Source organism: Vombatus ursinus, unplaced genomic scaffold, assembly GCF_900497805.2.
Source record: "Vombatus ursinus unplaced genomic scaffold, bare-nosed wombat genome assembly UNPS02000749.1, whole genome shotgun sequence".
In the NCBI taxonomy this organism is placed as follows: Eukaryota; Metazoa; Chordata; class Mammalia; order Diprotodontia; family Vombatidae; genus Vombatus; species Vombatus ursinus.
In genome coordinates, this window is record NW_020940527.1 from 3,099,563 (window position 1) to 3,120,515 (window position 20,953).

The 20,953-nt window shown below is 35.6% G+C and overlaps 1 protein-coding gene across 2 annotated transcripts in view; it reads right to left on the minus strand.

Annotated features, from left to right (window-relative positions):
- ASCC1 (activating signal cointegrator 1 complex subunit 1) overlaps positions 1 to 20,953 on the minus strand; it is a 134,708-nt gene that overhangs the window by 97,941 nt on the left and 15,814 nt on the right. Inside the window, exons 3-5 of one of the 2 annotated variants that reach the window (XM_027858488.1) lie at positions 18,155 to 18,254; positions 16,034 to 16,131; positions 3,820 to 3,998 (exon numbers count right to left, since the gene is read on the minus strand). In XM_027858488.1, coding sequence (XP_027714289.1) covers positions 3,820 to 3,998; positions 16,034 to 16,131; positions 18,155 to 18,254 — 377 coding nt within the window. The remainder of the gene's footprint in view (positions 1 to 3,819; positions 3,999 to 16,033; positions 16,132 to 18,154; positions 18,255 to 20,953) is intronic. The other variant, XM_027858496.1, reaches the window with a different exon arrangement.

The following is a 20,953-nucleotide window of genomic DNA, read 5'->3' on the forward strand; positions in this document are numbered from 1 at the left end:
AGTTTCATATACAAGTCTCTTTTCTGTGTTCTGCTGTACACATGGAAATTTGCTTTTTTAATGTTTAAGTTCAGAATTAAAACATCAAATTTTAAAAAACATGTAATACTTCTGTTAAAAGCACAAAAATCATATAAAGAAAAAGACATATCTTTAATATGATAACATACATCTGTCTAAAACCGAGAGTATTATTTATATTGGAGAAATATTAACTAGAAGGCTTTCCGATAAGATCAGGACAAAACAAGGATTTTTACTGTTACAACTATTATTTGACGTAGTTTTAGAAATGTCAGCTAGAGAAAATAAGCAGAAAAATATTGAGGTAATATGCATAGGCAGAGAGGAAGCCAAAACTATTTCTATAAGCAAACAACATGATAGTTTACTTAAAGAATCTCAATGATTCAATGAAAAAAAAATAATCAAAACAATTAGTAAGTTCAGAAAAGTAGCAGGGTACAAAATAACACCAAAAACATCAGCCTTTCTATGTAATACTCATTAAAGCCAGCAAGAGGAGAAACAAAAAATTTCCACTCAAAATTAAGTATAATATACATAACGATCTGGAATTCAACCTACCTAAGACTTATATGAACATAACTACAAAACACTCTTTACGGGAATATAGGAAGTTAACAGAAGAGCTTGCCAATACTCATGGTTGGTTTCACCAGTATAATAATGATACTAAAAAAATTTACAGATTAAGTGCCATACTCTATCTCCTAACTGCAATCATTGTCACTGGCTAGCCATTCCATGCCTAGGAGACTCTCCTTCCTCATTTTTACTTCCCAGCTCCCCCGGCTTCCTTCAAATCTCGACCAAAGTCTGATCTTCTGCATGAAGCCTTTCCCAGTCCTCCTTAATTTTAATGCCTTCCCTCAGATACTACCATCAATTTATCCTGTGTATATCTTGTTTTGTTTACATAGTTATTTGTATGCTTTCTGCCTCATTAGACTGTGAGCACCTAGAGAGCTAAGGACTGTTTGCTGTCTTTCTTTATCTCCTCAACACTTTTAGCAGAGTGCCTGGAACTTAATGATAGACACTTAAAGAGTTAGAACTTGTGAAACTAGAAAAAATACCAAAATTCACCTGGAAGAACAAAAGGCTGAGAATCTCAAGGGAAATAAACTAAAAGGGTTTAGTGTATGAAAATCATCTGTGATAACCACCAATCTCAAACTATACTATAAAAACAATAATCATTGAAACTGGTTTGATAAAAAGAAGCATTTATAAAAGGAATAGACTAGGTAAGCAAAACTTACCAATAACTGAACATAGTCCAGTGTTAAACAAACCCCTGGGCAAAAATTTAAGTAAGTTCTTAAGTAAGAACTTCCAATTAGGTTAAGACTAACACCTTGCACCAAATTCCACAATAAATTTAAAATGGCTACATGCCTTGAATGTTAAAGATAATAGCATAAAAATCAGAAAAGAATCAGATCAGGTACCTTTTATAGCTATGGCTAAAGGGTGAATAATTCTTAACTAAACAAGGGATAGAGGCAATTAGAAAAGACAAAATAGTTACTTTTCATTATGTGAAATTTAAAAAGTTTTCACAAACTAAATTAATGCACCTATAAGACATGAAGCAGCTGACTAGGGAAAAAAACCCTTGTATCAAATGTTTCACCAATCTTCCAGTCACCCAAACTAACAATCCAAAATCATCCTTAACTTGTACTCACTCCACATATCCCACCCTTTGTGAAATCCTGTCATTTGTGCCTTGACAACATCTCCCCTACATATCCTCTTCTTTCAATTCACACAGCCACCACACTAGCACAGGCCCCATCACCTACTGCCAGTACTACTGTAATAGCTTTCTAATTGGTCTCCCTGTCTCAAGTACTCCACTCCATTCTCCAAAGCGCTTTTCCTAAAGATCAGATTTGACCACATCACCTCCCACTGGATAAACTCTAGCAATTCCCTAAAGCCTCCAGGATCAATTATATAACCTGTTTTACATTTAAAGCTCTTCACACCTTTCCATTCATCTTACACTTTATTCTGCCTTGAGGCACTCAACAATCCACTCATACTGGCCTACATACTGATCCTCACACACACCACTCATCTTCTCACTCCAAGGGTTTTCCCTGGTTGTCCCCATGCCTGGAACTCTTTCCCTCTGGTTTCCTCCAGTACAGCTCAAAACCTACCTTTGGTAAAAACTTTTCCCAGTCTCTACCCCACCCTATCCCAACCCCCACTGCAATTACCTTCCATTTACACTAGGTATATCTTGAACATATTTCCAAGTACATATTTTCATTAAAATGTGCATTTCTAGGGCAGGGACTGACTTTTTGCCTTTTTTGTATCCCCAAGCTTAGCACAGTACCTGGAACTACCACCTACTTTGGTTAGTGCTTAATAAATGTTTGTTAACCGACTGACAAGAGTCTGACTGACAACATACATAAACAACTAACAGAAATATGTAGGACCAAAAGCCATTCCCAATAGATAAAGTGGTCAGAGTAAACAAACATTTCTCAAAAGAAGACTTGCAAATTAGTAACAACCATATAAAAGAATGCCCCAAATCACTAATAATAAGAGAATGCAAATCAAAACAACTCTGAAGTTCTTCCTCATATTCAGCAAACTGGCAAAATGACAAAAGATAGAAATAGTGTTGGAGCAATTTATGAATAGACACACTTCATGTGAAGCTATGAACTTGTACAATTATCCTGGAAAGGAATCTGGAATTATGCAAAGAAAGTGACTAAAATGTCCTTTGATCCACAATGTCCAATGCTACCCCCAGGGAGGTCAATAACAAAAAGGCCCCATATAAACCAATACATTTATAGCAGTACTTTTCATGGCAGTAAAGAACTGGAAACAAAGTAGATGCCCACAGATTCAGCAATAGCTACACAAACTGAGGTAAATGAATGTAATGGAATAGTTACACTGTTGTAAGGAACAATGACTATGACGAATACAGAGAGACATAGAAAGATTTACAAATCAATACGAAGTGAAGTAAGCAAAACCAGGAAGACAATGGAAACAACAAAAGAATCAAAACTGGATATTATAAAATTATAAGGACCAACTCAGCAGTAAGGAGATGTGAGAAAGCACACCCCTCCCTTCTTTGCAGAGGTGAGTGACTACAGGGACACACCACTGCAGATGCTGTCAAATTGTTTTGATGTTTTGGTTAGTTTTGCTATCCTGGGTTTTTTTTTCTCTTTTTTATTCTTTAAGGATAGCTCACTTGGAATGGAAAGAGATATGATGAAAAATATAAGTAATGTAAAAACAAAAGGTATTGATAAAAACTTACTTTAAAAATGAAACAAAAAACTATTGTATTATATAATTGAAGAGAGAAACAGAGCTCATTCAAGGTCTGCTACCTTCTGTTAGATCTCCAATATATTATGACTTCAGTTTGAAGATCTGCCCGTTATTCTTTTAAATCCCTCCATAACCAGAATATGTAATTAACCTCAGTCTGAACTCAGTTACTTTCTGTTTCATTATTAATTTCTTCTCTGCATAAATTCAGGAGCCTCTTTGAAGTTTTAACCTGAAAGATATCTATTTTAAATGACCCATGAGTACTATTTAGTACATTCAGAGTCTATTCAGGTAGGTTTAACAGTTATTTTTTAACATAGACGAACTAATTTAACATGCCCTAAAGCTACTTCACCATCACACTTTTTTTCCATCTTTGGAGAAAATCAAAGTCTTGTCATGTAATGAGCCTTGATCCCCCAGAGACAGAGAAGCCCTACAATGAACACTGCAGCTGCCGCTTACCATTGAGCACTTCTCCAAGACTTTCTCCTGGAACTTCAAGAACCCTTCCTGAACATCAGGTTGGTTGAGGGAGAAAGAAAGGAAGTGAGTGAAGGGCTGTTTTCTTCGGAAACTCTCCACAAGGACATCAATTCGAGTCTTCGCTGAGATGACACCACCTCGTTGCTGGCCCGTGATTACTGTGAGCAAACAGAAAAACATTTAAAAATGTGATGATAATTAGCATTTATATAGTCCTTTAAGGTCTACAAAGACTTTACATATATTATCCCATTTGATTCTTAGAACAATCCTGTAAGGTAGGTGCAATATATTATCCACATTTTACAAATGAGGAAACAGAGGTGAAAAGAATAAGTGACTTGCCCAGGGTTACACAGTTAGTAAGACTGCAAGGCAGAATTTGAGTTCAGGTCTTCCTGACTATGTCTCAAGATCTGCAGTCAGATGCATTTTTAAATGGACTATCCTAGAAATGCAAAATACACAATATCTGATTGTGGTGATACAGACCTAGAACTAATTAACACACCCTCCTCTTTTTGGTATTATTCATCTGTTCAGAGAATTTAGAATAGCAACAGTGTCATGGATTAGAAGACTTAACAAAATCAATCTAGGAAAAGTGAGACTACAAAGAGAATATCCTTGAGGCAAGCTGGTTAAGTAGAAAAGTGTAGAGAAATCACAAAACATTGGAACATTTTTTTTGATGAAGCAAGATGGATAGGTCATAGCCACTGTTTAAGCAGATGGTACATGGAACCCTCCTGGCTCCACAATTTGTACAGATTGGTATGGAAGAAAATCTAAAAAAAGAATTGTGAACAATTAAATCAATAACTCAGAAGACAGATCTGGATACCATTTTTAAAGACCTAATGATAATAATACCCTGTATAAAGCATACGGATAGAGACAACGATAGGGACTAGAGCTGTGATTTCACTAGTATAGCAGCATACTCCCTCTACCAATGCAAGTAACTCACAGTCTTAGCTGCCTAGGGCATTGAAAGAATAAGTGATACATGCAGGTCTATCCATCCATCCATAAAGGCAGTATGGAAGGGAAGCAAGCCTTAAACTCAGGTCTTCTTGGCTCCAAGGCCAGTTCTCTATCCACTATGCTGCACTCTGAATGAAGACATGAGAAAGAACATTAAGATATGCAGGAAAATCAGTGATGAAGCATATGAAAGGTCAACCAGAAAAGAAAACCTGTATTCAAACCCTGACTCAGTCACACACCAGCTGTATGAGCAAGGCAAGTGCCTTCACTTCTCTATGCCAGCATGTTTCTAAGACTCTCAGTTTCAGAAAAGTGGTCCATCAGCATCAGTAGCAGATGTTTCTACATACTGATGAAATGAGAGATCTCAATAAAAAGGAAAAATATTAAATGAATAGGTATCATATGTTTTACAGAAATATTTTCCTTTATTCACGGGAATTTATAACATACTCAATTGAGATATATGAGAAATAATTCCATGTACTTACTCTAACACATTTACCTAGCCAGTTAATAATAGCAACACTGCCCCTTTATTCTCAAAATATCCTAGGATACAAAAGTAAAGTTAGTGCCCATTTTGTTGTGAAGAAACAAGGTTCAAAAAAATCTTTGCATAAAACATATCTAACAAAAATCTGATATTCAAATCATACAGAATTTTTACACAAATATGTAAAATCAATCACGATTCCTCAATACATAAATGGTCAAAGTATATGAATAGTTTTCAAAAGAAGATTTGAAAATTATCACAACCATGTGACAAAATTGCTCCAAATCAGTAACAATAAGAAATGCACATGAAAACAACTCTGAGGCTTTACCTCTCACACAGCAAACTGTTAAAGACAAGTATGAAAATAGTCGATGTTAGAAGGGATAGAAGAAACCTCACTAATACACTTGGTGAAGCTATGAATTGGTCCAACAATTCTGAAAAGAAATTTGGAATCATGTCTCTCCTCTCCCCAAAATGAACTAAAATATTCATATCCTTTGCTCCAGAAATCCCCTTGCTAGGCATATACTGGTAGGAAATCAAAGACAGATAAAGAAGTTTTACATAAACTAAAATATTAATTATGGAATTTTTTTGTGGCACCAAATAACTAGAAGCAAAGTAGGCACTGACTGGATTATAGCTACACAAAGGGTGATACATTAATATAATGGAAAATTACTGTATAATAAGAAACACTAAATATGAATAACGCAGAGAAATGACTTAAAATTGACTGCTACTAAGTGAAATAAGCAGAACTAGAAAAATAATATCTGTAATTACAACAATGTAACAGAGAGAACAAAAAAATAAAACTCTACACAATGACCAAGTATGGCAATAGAAAAGAGTTGAGAAAATATACCTCCCTCCCCTCACTGTCAAAGTGAAGGACTGGGGCAGCTAGGTGGTGCAGCAGATAGAGCACTGACCCGAAGTCGGGAGGATCTGAGTTCAAATCTGGCCTCAGACCAAATACTTGACACTTACTAGCTGTATGACCCTGGGCAAGTCACTTAACCCCAACTGCCTTAAAAAACCAAAAAAAAAAAAACAAAGTGAAGGATTATGAATGTTGGGTGCTATATACGCAATCTGATTTGGTCAATATGCTGGCTGGTTTTGCTGAACTGGTTTTTTTTTTTTCCTTTTTCAATCTTGTTACAAAGGATGGCTTGCTATGAAAGTAAGGTAAAGAAAGGAATTAAATGTAATATGAAAACAAAAAGCATCAATAAAAGAAAAATTAAAAATAAACTAAGCCATTAAAAACTACTTATGCTATAGTAGGCAGCAAGGTGGTGACCCAGAGGACAGAGTAGTAGACCTGGAGTCAGGAAGACATGAATTCAAATCCAGCCTCAAACACTTACTAGCTGTGTGTCCTTGGGCAAGTCACTCAAACTCTGCCTTAGTCTATTGGAGAAGGAAATGGTAAACTACCTTTGTATCCCTGCCAAGAAAACTACATGGACAGTATGGTACACAGGGTCACAAAGAATTAGATACAACTGAATAACAACATATGCTACAGTAAAGAATAATACTAGAATCCAAAAATGTAAAAGTCCCAGTGTAGTGATAGAACATAGGGCAAGCATTCAAACAGTTTGCAAAACAGTAATCATTAAAATAGTGTTAAAAAAAAAAAAGATCAGATCAAGATAAAAAGGAAGGAAATGACCTCTACAAAATTCTAGAAATCTGGAGTTTGGTCAATATGAATAAAATTAAAATAAACTCATTATATTATCATTATGTGAAACAATCAAGACAGCTATATATTTCAAAATGCTAAATTTAAAGCTTTTATTGAACTACACATAAATTATCTAGTCTATAGAACTAGAACAAAAACTAGCAAGACATTCATTTTTTTAATTCCACTTTACCTGAAAAGAAAAAATATTAAAATATTGTACTGAATTTAGAGTCCATGATGACATGAGCATAGGGCTATGTGCTAGGCACTAGTAATACAAGGACAGAAACAAAACAGTTCTCTCAAGAAGCTTATATTTGACTGGCTGATACAATATGTACAAGATAAGTAATTATATTTTATATTTTTATTATTTTTATTTATTTTATATTTTATATATAATAAACATTTTTATTATTTATTCTGTTATTTATATTTCATATAAGTAAGTATTTGGGGAGGAAAAAACACTAGAAGCTGGGGGAAATTAGGGAAGGTTTCGTGGAAGATGTGGCATGTAGGCTGAGCTTGGCAGGAAGAGAATGATTCTGAAAGTTAGAGGTCAGGAGAAATTGCTTTGTAGCCATGATAGAACGGTTTGTGCTAATGCACAGAAGCAGAAGATGGGACACCAGGTTCAGGAAACAGCTAGTATATTAGCTTGACTGGAACACAAAATATATGAAGGGGAATAGGATAAATAATGATGGAAAGGTAAGCTGCCATCAGATTACTGAAGAAGTTAAATGTCAAACGAAGAAGTTTGTATCTTATCTTACAGCTTTACTATTTTTGGTAACTATAGTTCATTATAATTCATTTTCTGTGCAATCCTATGCACTTCATTTAATGCATTTAAAATATTATTTTGAGGAGTACATAGGCTCCACCGAGGGGTCCATAAAAATGGGGTAAGAACCCCTGTCCTAGAGGCAATACGCAGCCAGTAAAGATTTTTGAGCAGAGGAGTGGCATGATCAGATCTGTATGAAGGATGGATTAGAGAAGGGAGAGCCTAGAAGCAAAGAAACAAATTAGGAGGTATATACAACAATCCAGCTAAGAGCTTAGGGCCTCAGCTTAGGATGGGGGCAGCATGAGTTGAGAGAAGAGGAATACCAGAAATGTGACAATATAACAGAGAGGAATAGAAAACTGATTAAATAGAGGACAGGTAGAATAAAGAAGAAGAAAGAATCAAAGGTGACTAAAAGACTACAAATGTGAGTAAATGGGAAGTCTTCTCGCTTGTCCCTCACACAGGACACTTTTAATGTCTATGTACCCTTAGAAGGCTGCCTCCTACCCCATGTCTGGAATTCATTCCCTTCTTAGCTTTCTTCAAAGCTCAGTTCAAGCATCAATTCCTTCGTGAAGCCTTTATTGATCACCCACACAACTAATACCTTGTTTTGTATATTATTTTAGAATAGTAGATAGCAAGTTGGTCTTGTTATTTTTCCCCATTTTACAGATGAGGAATCTGAGGTAATGTGACTGACCCAAGATAACACAGATAGTAAGTGTGTGAAACAGGATTTAAACTAAGGTCTGTCCCACACCCAATATTCTATCCACTGCACCATCTAGCTGCCACAATTAAGAGATAACTCTCAAAAAAGAAATGTAAACTATCAACAATCACATGAAAAAATTCCCCAAGTAAGTAATAGAAATAAAAGCAAAACGACCCTGAGGTTCTCTATCAAATCCTATCAAACTCTATCATATTAGATTAGCAATTGTGACCAAAAAAATGACTACTGCTGGAGAGGTCAAGAGATAAGAGGCACATTAATGTCATGCTGGTGGAGCTAACTGTTTCAATTGCTCTGTGAAAAAATTAGGAAGTATAATCCCAAAGCCTTTAATACGACTTTCAACCCAGCAATACCAGCACTAGACACATACTCCCAAAAGGTCAAAAGATCTACATATACAAACATATTTCTAGTAGTATTTTTGTCTAAACTATTATAGTCAGATTATGTTATTTGAGTCATCACTATTATGATATATTACTATCTGCTCCTCAATTTTAAAGTAATTAATTTAAGAGAATATTCATGGAAAGTGATATACTCCAATCCAAATCTACTGACCTTACTGGGTTTGTCTAGCTAGGACAGAAATCAATTGGCACATTTAATTTCAAGCTGCTAACACATAACCAATGTAAAATGCAAGGAGACCTGGGAGGCTGATTCTGGTAGTGTTTATTTACAGAGAAACTAAGGCTAAGATATATAACCAAAATATAGGTGATGTACCTGTAAGTTTTTCACATTTTGAAGAAGCTAGTGACACTGAAGTGAAATGAACTGGCTCTAGAAACCCTTTAAGAATATAATCACACACAAAAAAATTGAGAATGTAATCACAATCAAGACTTACATGAACTGATGCAAACTGAAACGAGAAGAACCAGGAGAATATTGTACACAGTAAGAGCTATACTGTACGATGATCTACTATGAATAACTTATCTATTCTCAGCAATACAATGGTCCACGACAATTCTGTAGAACTTATGATGAAAGGTGCTGTCCGTCTTCGGAGAAAGAACTCGTAGAGCCTGAATGCAGACCAAAGATACTTTTTCTTTACTTTCTTTATTTTTCTTGGGTTCTTTTTGTCTGTGTTTTCTTTCACAGAATGACTTGCATGGAAATGTGCTTTGCGTGACTACACACGTCTAACCTATGTCAAATTGCTTGCCTTCTTAGTAGGGGAAACGGAGGGAGAGAATTTGGAACTCAAAATTTGAAAAAAAGAACATTAAACTTGTTTTTTATAAGTAATTGGGAAAAATATTAAGTAAAAAAATAAACTATTGCAGAGGCCTTCTAAAAAAAGAATATAATCACAATCAAAAGAGACCTTAATATAAGTTGTATCCATCTAAAACCAAGAGCCATCATTATATATAATAATGATCAAAAAGAAGACTTTTCAATAAGATCAGAGATAAAGCAAGGATGTGTACATTATCATCACTCTTTTTTGACACAATATTAGAAAAACAGGAATAAGCATAAGCAAAGAAAATAAAATTATCACTTTTTGCAGATAATATAACATTTTACCAACAGAATCCTAGAGTGCTAACTAAAAAAATTAATTGAAATAGCTTCAGCAAAGTTGTAAGATATAAAATAAATCCACATGTTAGCTTTTCTGTATATTACCAACAAAACCCAGCAAGAAGAGATAAAAGGAGAAATTCCATTTAAAATAACTACAGAGGAAACAGAGCCAAGATAGCAGAGTAGCAAGAAAAGTGAGCTCCCCCTGATAAAACTGCTCTGAACAGATCTAGAAAATGCAACCCAGGAAGGCACAGGGAGACAAAGAGAAGTCTGTGGACACTGGGGACAGAGTTCCAATACAGCTGGAAGCTGTGCACCAGAGCAAGAGGGGATTTGGGAATAGATACCAACTGGTAGCTTTGACGCTCACTTCTCAGTGCTGGGTGAACAAGAAAAGGATCGACATCCAGAGGTGGCACTCGGGATAATCAACGGTTGCAAGGCCTAGGGCTTGTATCAAGAGAGGAGTTATGTTCAGAAGCAGGCAGTAGTTACGGGACTCTGACTCCAGGAGCACAGTACAGTCTCACTTCCAGCCTCCAGCCCTGTCTGAAGTCTGCAGTGGAATATCCAAGGTAGGAATCCCAGATCAAAGGGAAGTCTGCCGTAATTCTGTCCCTCTGAACCAACAGAACTTTCCAACTCACTGATAGTGGCTGAAACTTCAAATAGGGCAAGCCCAATCTAGTCCAAGAATTTGCAGAGCTCAAAACAGGGAGATAATGATCAAAATTGATCTTGGATCAGACCATCTGGAAAGCACATTTTGAAAGCCTACAGATCCCTAGACCAAGTTGTCCCTGATACTGAAATAATACAATATTCAATATCCTAAGAAAGCACAACAACACACACACACAACCCTGACATTTCCTGCACAAGTGGCAGAGTCTGTCCCTAACATAAAGTCTGAAGTCAGGAAGCAGGCTGCAAGAACAAGCAAACAAAAAGAGAATCTCATCATAAAAAGCTATTATTGTGAAAGGGACACTGAAGACACAAACCCAGAAGAAGAGAATGACTCCAAAACATCCACCAGCAAAGCTTCAAAGTAAAACATAGCTTGGGCATAATAAATTCAACTAGAATTCCTGGAAGAAATGAAATGAGTTTCAAAATCTTTTTATAAATGAAATGGGTGCATTAAAGGGAAAAAATGGAAAAGAAATGAGAGCTATGGAAGAAAAAATTGGAAAGGAAATAGCTTGGGACAAAAGGTACAAAACCTTGCCTGAACAACAAACTCTCAGAAAATTAGAATGGATCAAAGAGAAGATAATAACCATATGAGACACAAAGTATTAAAATAAAGCCAAAAGAATAAAATGTAAAGTATCATATAGCAAAAGCAACTGGAAACAGAACAAGGATAAAACATTTAAGAATCATTGTACTACTTGAAAGCCATAACAAAAAAAGAGCCTAGACATCCTGCTTCAAGAAATCTTAAAAGATCATCTTTCAGAAACAGAGGGCAAAGTGGAAACAGAAAAAATCCATCAAGTTATCTCCTGAAAAAAATAATAAAACCCAAAATTAAAATTTCCAAGAATGTAATAGCAAAAATCCAGAACTTCTAAGTCAAAGAAAAAAACAATGCAAGCAGTCAGAAAGAATTCAAATACTGAGGAGCCACAGTCAGGATCCTACGATTTAGCAGCCAACACAGGAAAGAAGAGAGCTCATAATACAGAATTTCGGAAAGCAAGCCAAGAATAACTTAAATAGAAAAACTACTACTGGGAGAGGAAAGGACTGTGACATCTACGCAAATAAGGAAAAAATAAAATTTCCAGAGGGAAAAAGAGAACTAGCAACTGACTTGTCCAATGGTTACTCATCTACTGCCTACAAATACACCAGTATCTGCCTCACTTAACCCATCTGTCTCCTATAGCTATGTAATCCCATGTCTCTCCTCCTTAGTGTGGTTACACTGCTTAAGAAGGCTGGTCTGTGACTGGTGCCTTCACTTCCATTCCTCCCACTCTTTTTTTCATCTCTGTAGTTTGACTTCTGATCTCATCATTCAACTGAAACTATTCTCTCCAAAGTTACCAATAATTTCTTAATTGCCCATTTAATGGCCTCAATCCTCATCCATCCTTCTTACCTCTCTGCAGCTTTTAATGGTGTTGATCCCCCTCTTTTCCTTGATACTCTCTTCTCTAGGTTTTTGTGATGCTGCCCTCTCCTGGTTCTCCTACCTCTCTGACCACTCCTCAGTCTCCTTTCCTGGATTTTCATTCTGGTCATACCCACTAGCTTTGGTTGTCCCCAAGAATCTGTCCTGAGCCCTCTTCTCTTCTCTCTCCATACTTTTCAGGTTGATGATCTCATCAGTTGCTTCTGATGAGTCCCAGATCTACTAACCAGTCTATGTGGTAGACATCTTAAAGTCAACATGTACAAAACTGAACTTACTATCTTTCTCCCCAAGCCCTCCCTTCTTCCTAAATTTCCTCTTCCGTCAAGAACACCATCATCCCAGTCACCCAGGCTCATAACCTAGGAGTCCTCAATCTGAACTTCTCACTACTCCTCACCTCTCTATGTCCAGTCTGTTGCCAAGGTCTGTAGATTTCACCTTTGCACAATCTCTCAAATATGCCCCTTTCTCTCTTCTGACACATCCACCACTCTACTGCAGTTCCTTATCACCTCACACATGAATTATTACAATAGACCACTAGTGGGTCAGTCTGCCTTATACCTCTCCCCACTCCAATCAAATCCTCCATTCAGCCACTGTGATTTTCCTAAAGCACAGTTCCAACCATGTGACTGACCTACTCCATAAACTCCAGTGGCTCCCTACTGCCTCCAGGAGCAAATATAAAATGTTCTGTTTGACATTCAAAGTCCAGAATAACCTAGCCTCCTCCTACCTTTCCAGTCTTCCTATACCTTAGTCTCCAACACATACTTTTCAATCCAGTAACACTGACCTCCTGGTTGTTCCATGAACAAGACACTGCATCTTTCAGCTCTGGGCATTATCTCTGGCTGTTCCACATAGCCAGAATGCTCTCCCTCCTAAACTCTGTTCACAGACTTCTCTGACCTCCTATAAGTCCCAAGTAAAATCTCATCTTTTACAGGAAGCCTTTCCCAAATCCTCTTAATTCTCTCCATTAATTCTTTTCTATTTATCCTGTATAAAGCTTGCTTTGTATATATTTGTTGGCATATTGTCCCTCCCATGTAGTAAGCTCCTTGAAGGCAGGGACTGTCTTGTGCCTCTCTTTATGTCCCAAGTACTTTAGGCAGTATCTGACACATAACAGATGCTTAATAAATGTTTACAATTCACTAACTGTGACAGCAAAGAATTGGAAACAAAGTAGATGTCCATCAAATGGGGAATGGCTAAACAAATTATGGTATATGATTTAGAGGAATATTTCTATCCTGTAAGAAATGATGAATGTGACAAAGCTAGAGAAGTATGGAAAGACATATATGAACTGTTGTAGAGTACAGTAAGCATGGCCGAGAAAACGGTATACAAAATGACAACAACGTAAATGGAGAGAACCACCATACATACATACAAAGAATTCAAAAGTGAATGCTGGGGAAAAAAAAAAGTGAATGCTGTAAAATTATAAAAAACACCTGGCTCAAAAGAAGAGATATGAGAGAACACTCCCAATCCACTCTTTCTTAGAGATAAGAAGAGGTTCAAAGGTGTTCACACTGCACATGTTCTCAGACTTTTTCAATCTATTCATCAGTTGTGCTGATTTTCTTCTTCTTTTTCTTTAAAATACAGTATTTGTTACATCAGATGACTCCTTTGGAAGGAAGAATACCAGGGAATACTACGATAACAAAAACTACACGAAAACAACCACAAAACACGTCATGCAAATAAAAAAAGGGGAAAATATTAATTCTTCATAGATAAGCCAAGTAAATACAATAAAAATGGCAACACTACCTAAATTAATTCAGTGACACTTCAAACTACCAAAGTATTACTTTGTAGAGCTAGAAAAAATAATAAATTTAATTATAGCTAATAATATTAATGATATTATCAATTTTAATTTATATATTATATATTAATAAATTTAATTTTAATAAATAAAAGATAAACAATGAATAAAAAAAATAAAAATTCCTCTAGAAGAACAAAAGATCAAGAATATCAAGGAAAATGATGGAAAAAAATGGGAAGGAAGAGGGCCTACCAGTATCAGATCTTAAACATAGCAGTAATTATCCAAATGATTTAGTACTGCCTATGAAACAGAAGTGAACAGAGAAGATAAACAATATAAAGAAGCAAATGAACACAATAGCCTCATATACGATCAACCGAAAAACACCAGTTCCTGAAGTAAGACCTACAAGGCAATAAATACTTGGTTAAAAATTGCTAAGAAACCTAGAAAGCTGTCTGATAGAAACTAGATATAGACCAATATCTCACATGGTATAAGCTCTAAAAGCATACGTGACTTAGACATTAACAGTGACATCATAAACAAATCAGAGGAGCAAAGAAGAAATTATCCTTCCTTTCTATATATGAGAGGAGTTCATGATCAAACAGGGGACACAGAGAATCACAGAAGATAAATAGACAATTTTGATTACATAAAATTTTAAAGTTTTTGCACAAACAAAAACCAATGCAGCTAAAATTACAAGAGAATGGGGGGCAGCTAAGTGGCTCAGTGATACAGCACTGGCCCTGGATTCAGGAGGACCTGAGTTCAAATCCAGCTTCAGACACATAACACTTACTAGCTGTGTGACCCTGGGCAAGTCACTTAACCCCACTGCCTAGCTTTATAAAAAAAAAAAGTATGTAAAATTACAAGAGAAACAGATAACTGTGGAGGGGTGGATGGGGTTTGGAATCTTTGCACCAAGTTTTTCTGATAAGGGTTTCACTTCCAAGATATATAAAGAACTGATTCAAATTTACAAGAATAAGAGCCATTTCCCAATTGATAAACAGTCAAAAGATATGAACAGGTAGTATTCTAAGAGAGAAATCAAAGCTGTCAATAGCCATGTTAGAAAAAGGGGGGAAAGTTCCAAATCAGTAATAGAGAAATGCAAATTAAAGTGACTCTGATGTTCTACCTCATACCCATCGTATTAGCAAAGCTGACTAAAAACAAAACAAAACAAATGTTGGAAGAGCTATAGAAAAATAGGCACATTAATGCACTATTGGTGTAGCTGTGAACAGCTACAGCTATTCTGGAAAACAATTTTGAACTGTGCCCAAAAATTACTAAACTATGCAAAGCCTTTGACCCAGCAATAGGCCTAGACCGCAAAAAGATCAAAGAAAGAAAAAAATAAATATAGCAGTTTTTCTTGTGAAAAAGAACTGAAAACTAAAGGAGGAATCAATTGGGAAATGGCTGAACAAATTAGGGCATACTGGGGTAATGAAATACTATCGTGCTGTAAAAACTGATGAAAGGGACAATTTCAGAGAAGCCTAGGAAGCCTCGTATGAACTGACAAAATGAAGTAAGTAGACCTAGAAGAATAACTTTATATACAATAACATCAATATTGTAAAGACAAAAACAATTTTGAAAGCCTTAAGAACTCTGATCAACACAATGACCTGCCAAGGAATCCAGATGATCTATGATGAAACATGATGAAACTCACCTTTTGAAAGAAAAGCGGTGTTTTGTTTGACTACATTTATTATATACTTATTAAATATCTGTTACAAGGGTTTGGTTTTTCTTTTTTTCCACTATGAGGATGGAGGGAAAAGAGAAAATTGATTTCTGTTAATTTTTTAAAATCTTTCATTTTTAAAAACAACAAAAAAGAATATAGCTACATTCATCTGGATGTACTTTTATTTTCACATATACACAAAAGTGAGAATGACTATTACACACGCATACTAAATCTCACCAATTTCTCCTTCCATTCCAGGTTTAGGGATGTTAATAGAAGTTCGAGTTTCCATTTCTAGTTTCTTTCTGGTCTCACCTTTTTTCCCAATTATATATCTATAACATAAAGAAAAATTTAATAGTAACTAGAAACTAATTCAAATGTTTGCAAAATAAGTGGCTAAAATGTTTTAAGCCAGAAAAAGGGTCACAAAATGTTGTTTCACTCAACATCCTAAACTCTATATTAGCAAAGAAAATCGACAAGAGGCAAAAGGTCTATAATAGAAATACACAGGTTTCAGATAAGTCTTAAAGACATGAGAAAGCAGGGTTATCACCCTGGATTCAACTATTGTTGCTCTTGAAGGTCTACCCCCTACCTTACCACCTTCACAGGCCCCTCTGTGCACTGACTAAGTTATCTTCCTTTTCCATTTGTGCTGTAGGAAGCTGAGTAAGGTATGGTAGGATTTTCCTTTATAATCCTACGCTCTTAGTGAAAGTCAATACAGGTACCAGATACCAGAAACTGGAGAAATATCAACAACAAAGTTGCATGAAACAATAGAATAAAAAGAAACACAAAGCATATGGAGGATTATAAAAAAATAAAATGTCAGTGAAAGAACTGGTTTAGTTTGTAACATAAGGAGCTAGGTGGCACAGTAGATAGAGAGCTGGGCCTGGCGTCAGTTAGATCTTAATTCAAATCTGGCCTCAGATATGTACTAGCTGTGAGACTCTAGACAAGTCACTTAACCTCTGTTTGCCTCAGTTTCCTCATCTGTAAAATGGGAATGATAACTGTAGCTATCTCCCAGGGTTGTTGGGAGGATCAAAGGACATAATAATTGTAAAGTCCTTAGCACAGTGCCTAACACATAAGCACTACATAAATATTAGCCATTATTATTATGATAAGGTTGAAGGAAAACAAAACAAAAAATTCTGTGCTACTCACCTGTCTCCTAGGATATGCTACCTTGTACTGTTAGTTATTAATTATGTATGCCTTCTAGTTCCCCATCTAAATTAGGAGACATAAGAGGGCAAAGTACTCTTACACTACTTTGTATTCTCAACACCTATCACAAAGTCCTGAATATGATGAGCATTCTATATAGGTTTACTGATGTTAATAATGAAATATAGCACTAAAATACCAAAGAAGGAAAAAAAAATGATGTTGCCTTAGGGCCCCAGAACCATGGCAATATACAATGTTCACAAGAAGATGGCAATAGTTTGGACATTTTGGAATTTACAAAACAAAGATTTGATAACGTCCTTGTCTCTACCAAGAAATACGCATCTATCTAAAGCCTTAAGAAGTAACGCAATAATATAAATAAGCTATGACCACAAGAAGGTAAAGTCATTAAACAGACAAGAAGAGAAAGGAACATCTAGGTCAGAGGTTCCCAAACTTATTTAGCCTACCACCCCCTTTTCCAAAAAAAAATATTCAGCACCCTTCTGGGGTTAGGTTAGGTTAACCCTTATTTTTATTCAACTCCCCTCAATTGCACCTGAGGCTACTACTGCCCCTCCCATAGTTCCAGCGCCCCCCCCCAGGGGGCGCTATCACCCACTTTGGGAACCCTATGATTCCAGGTTAACTACCATGGAAAGAATGACATCAGGAAAGAAATCTGTCAAAAGACTTATCTGGGTTTTCCTTTTCTTAAAAAAAAAAAAAAGACATTTCTAAGCTATCTAGTTTAAAGGAAGCTCAAAATTAGAAAGATGCTTACTTCATAAGAAGAAATCTCAAATTATCTGGCATTCTAGAATACTGTTATATCTATAAAAATACTCAACATGCAAAATAAATATTTTAGAATGACATATTAGATTTATCAGTGTGACTACTATACAAAGATTAGAAGTTATCTACAAAGACGGTTCTGGGAAAAGCATACTATCCAGTGTTCCAGAAGAGATGTTTGTACAACTATGAAGAAGTCTGTATCAGAAAGAATGGTGATAATGTAACGCTCACTCCCAGAACAATGAATACAGGCAAACTAAAACATAATTAGCCATTAGGTATCTCAGATGAAAGAGAAGAATCACAGTTCTACCTTCTGCCATGTTTCCTATGAGCATCAATTTACACAAAACTGAATGAACTTACTTGAACAGTGGACTAGGGACGGCCACTGCACACTGGAAGCCTTTCTCTGTCTGCTCCACCACACAGGAGTCACTGAGCTCTTCTGAACATTCCATGGGCTCTGTACAGACATAATTAAATATTTTAAAAACTGTATGGACTACAAACTTTTTTCCCATCTTCACATTTTTTTTTGTTTTATTTTTTAAAGCATAGCACAACTTATTCCAACTCAGTCTGCTTAGGGCAAAGGTCAATAATACACCATCAGAGACATAGGAAAATTCCTACCAAGAAGCAATATTCTCTTTATCATCTATAGGAATTAATATTTCTACGAGTGAGGTACAAAAGGAAAAAGGGGGTCAAGGGGTAAGATCTACAAGGCAATAATGTAGCAACTGTTCAGAAGAAGGAATCCAAAATAGGTACCTTAAAAGCTTTAATGCCAAGAGGAATACAGATGCTAAAGAAAGAATAAGTAAGTATATTGGCCCTGAATCAAAAGAATAAAATTTTAGAATAGATAGAAAGGGAAGGTAAATAGTGAAGATATAATAAAGCAAATCCTTTAATTTTTTAGAAAAATAGTGCAGAAAATGAAATTTTTAAAACTTAAAAACAAAAGTTGAAGGGAAAGAGAGAAAGAAGGATATTATTTGACTATTTAGCTGAGGGGGAAGACAGGAATAATTTAATAGATAAAAGCAAAAAAGCAAAAATGAACTAATAAGCAAAACTGCAAAATCAGGGAAAAGGGCAACAAGGGGATATGAGAGTTTCAGGGTAAACAGAAGACAGTCGGTGTGAAAAGGATCACCTTAAAATAGACTGAGCTAAAATAAAAAACACAGCACTTTCTTTACAGAGGAAGAGGGGGGAAAATCCTAACTTGAAAAAAAAAATCATCATAAAGACAAATGGAGGAAAATATAAACCTAACTATCATGATTTTAAATATGAATATATTAAACAATCTATTAAAACAAAAGAGAATAACAGATTGGATAAGAAAGAAAAACCCTACAATCTGTTTAAAAATAAAGACACACAAAATCATGAGGATCCAGAAAAAAAATCTGCTATGCATCAAGTGACTGAAAAAAAGCAGAAGCAGCAAAAACAAACATTTGAAACAAGAAATAAAAAAGGTACTTATATTGTGCTGAAAGGACCCACAAACAAAATTTAAAAAATTATCAATATTAAAATTACATGCTCTAAACATTAGCCTCTGAATTCATAAAAAGAACATTAAATGAAGTACAAAAAGATAGTACTATAACACAATAGTGACAGGAGAGTTAAATGTCTCTCTCAGTTCTAGATAAGTCTAACAGAAAGATAAGCAAAGATACAAAAGTGAATAAATTGATGGAGAAACCAGAGTTTAAAAAAATTATTATCTACTAATGGGACTACTAAAAAATACATATTTCTTACTAACACATCAAACTTTTACAAAAATTGGCCATATGTTAGGGCACAGAAATATTGTAAACAAATCTAAAAATGCAGAAATAGTAAATATATTCTTTGCAAACTATAATGCAATTTAAAAAAATTTAAATACTGCTTTTAAGTCTTCTTGGAGGCAGTTAGATGGCCTAATGGATACAGTATTGGGCCTGGAGTCAAGAAGACCTGAGTTCAAATTCCGCCTCAGACACTTATTAGCTGCATGGCCCTAGGCAAGTTACTTAACCCTGTTTGCCTCAGTTTCTCATTTGTAAAATGAGCTGGAGAAGGAAATGGCAAATCACTCCAGTATCTTCGCCAAGAAAACCCCAAATGAGGTCACAAAGAGTCAGACATCACTGAAATGACAAACAACAACAAAAACAGCCCAAAACTGAAGTATATTCATCTTAGATATACTAAGGTCAAAAAATTCTCTCAAAGAAACTAAGAAGGCAGTAAGGAATGCATTAAACTGGGGCAAAAATGCCTATTTCTAGAAAATAGCAGTATTAAGATCCTTCTAAAAATTCATCACAGGTATTAATAGCCTCATCAAATATCAGCTTAGAATTTTCTCAATATAGAAATGTGAGATGGGTCAATGGTAGTTTTAAGAGTGTGAAAAGTACGAAATGATTATATTTCCATATAAGGAAATTGAAAGGAAAGTAGCTTTGGGTCAGAAACCAGCTGAAACTGGTTGTTTGATTAAAGAGGCTGGAAGGAGGACAAAGGTTAAGCTTTACTTAGAGTGCTCATGCTTGAAACTTACCTAGGGGAACATGTGGTGGGCCTTTGCCAAAGTCTGTGACCTGTGCTGACTTCTACCTATGAAAGTCAGGTAGGAGGGACTTGCTGTGGGGAACAGGGATATTAAGGTTTGTTCTCCCTTCTGTAGGGTGTGTGTGCTCATCTGGAGTTCCACACCTGCTTCCCGCAGGAAGCATATTAAAGGTTTCACTGTTTCACTCATCCTGAGTCTGTCTAACTTACCGGGCTTATTCAGGCACCAGAGGTTATTTCCAACAAGAGGATCTCCAACTCACTAATGGTATACTTAATTATTTTAGATTTTAAATTTTCTCACCAAAGTCAGTAGCTCAGGTAGCAGCACATTTTTTAATCACAAAAGATGGATACATCTACGTTTTATATCAGTGTTGATGATAACTTAGAATGTCTTAAATTTTCAAAAAGAATGTTCTAAAAGTTGCTCTCAAAAGTGTACTATTTTTATGGTTATGAACATTCCATACTGCACTGGGGAAGAGGGAAGAGATAATATATAAAGTCATTATAAGGTGTTTTGATTACCAAAATGAATGAGTGAAACTTTCATTATTATTATTAAATTTTCAT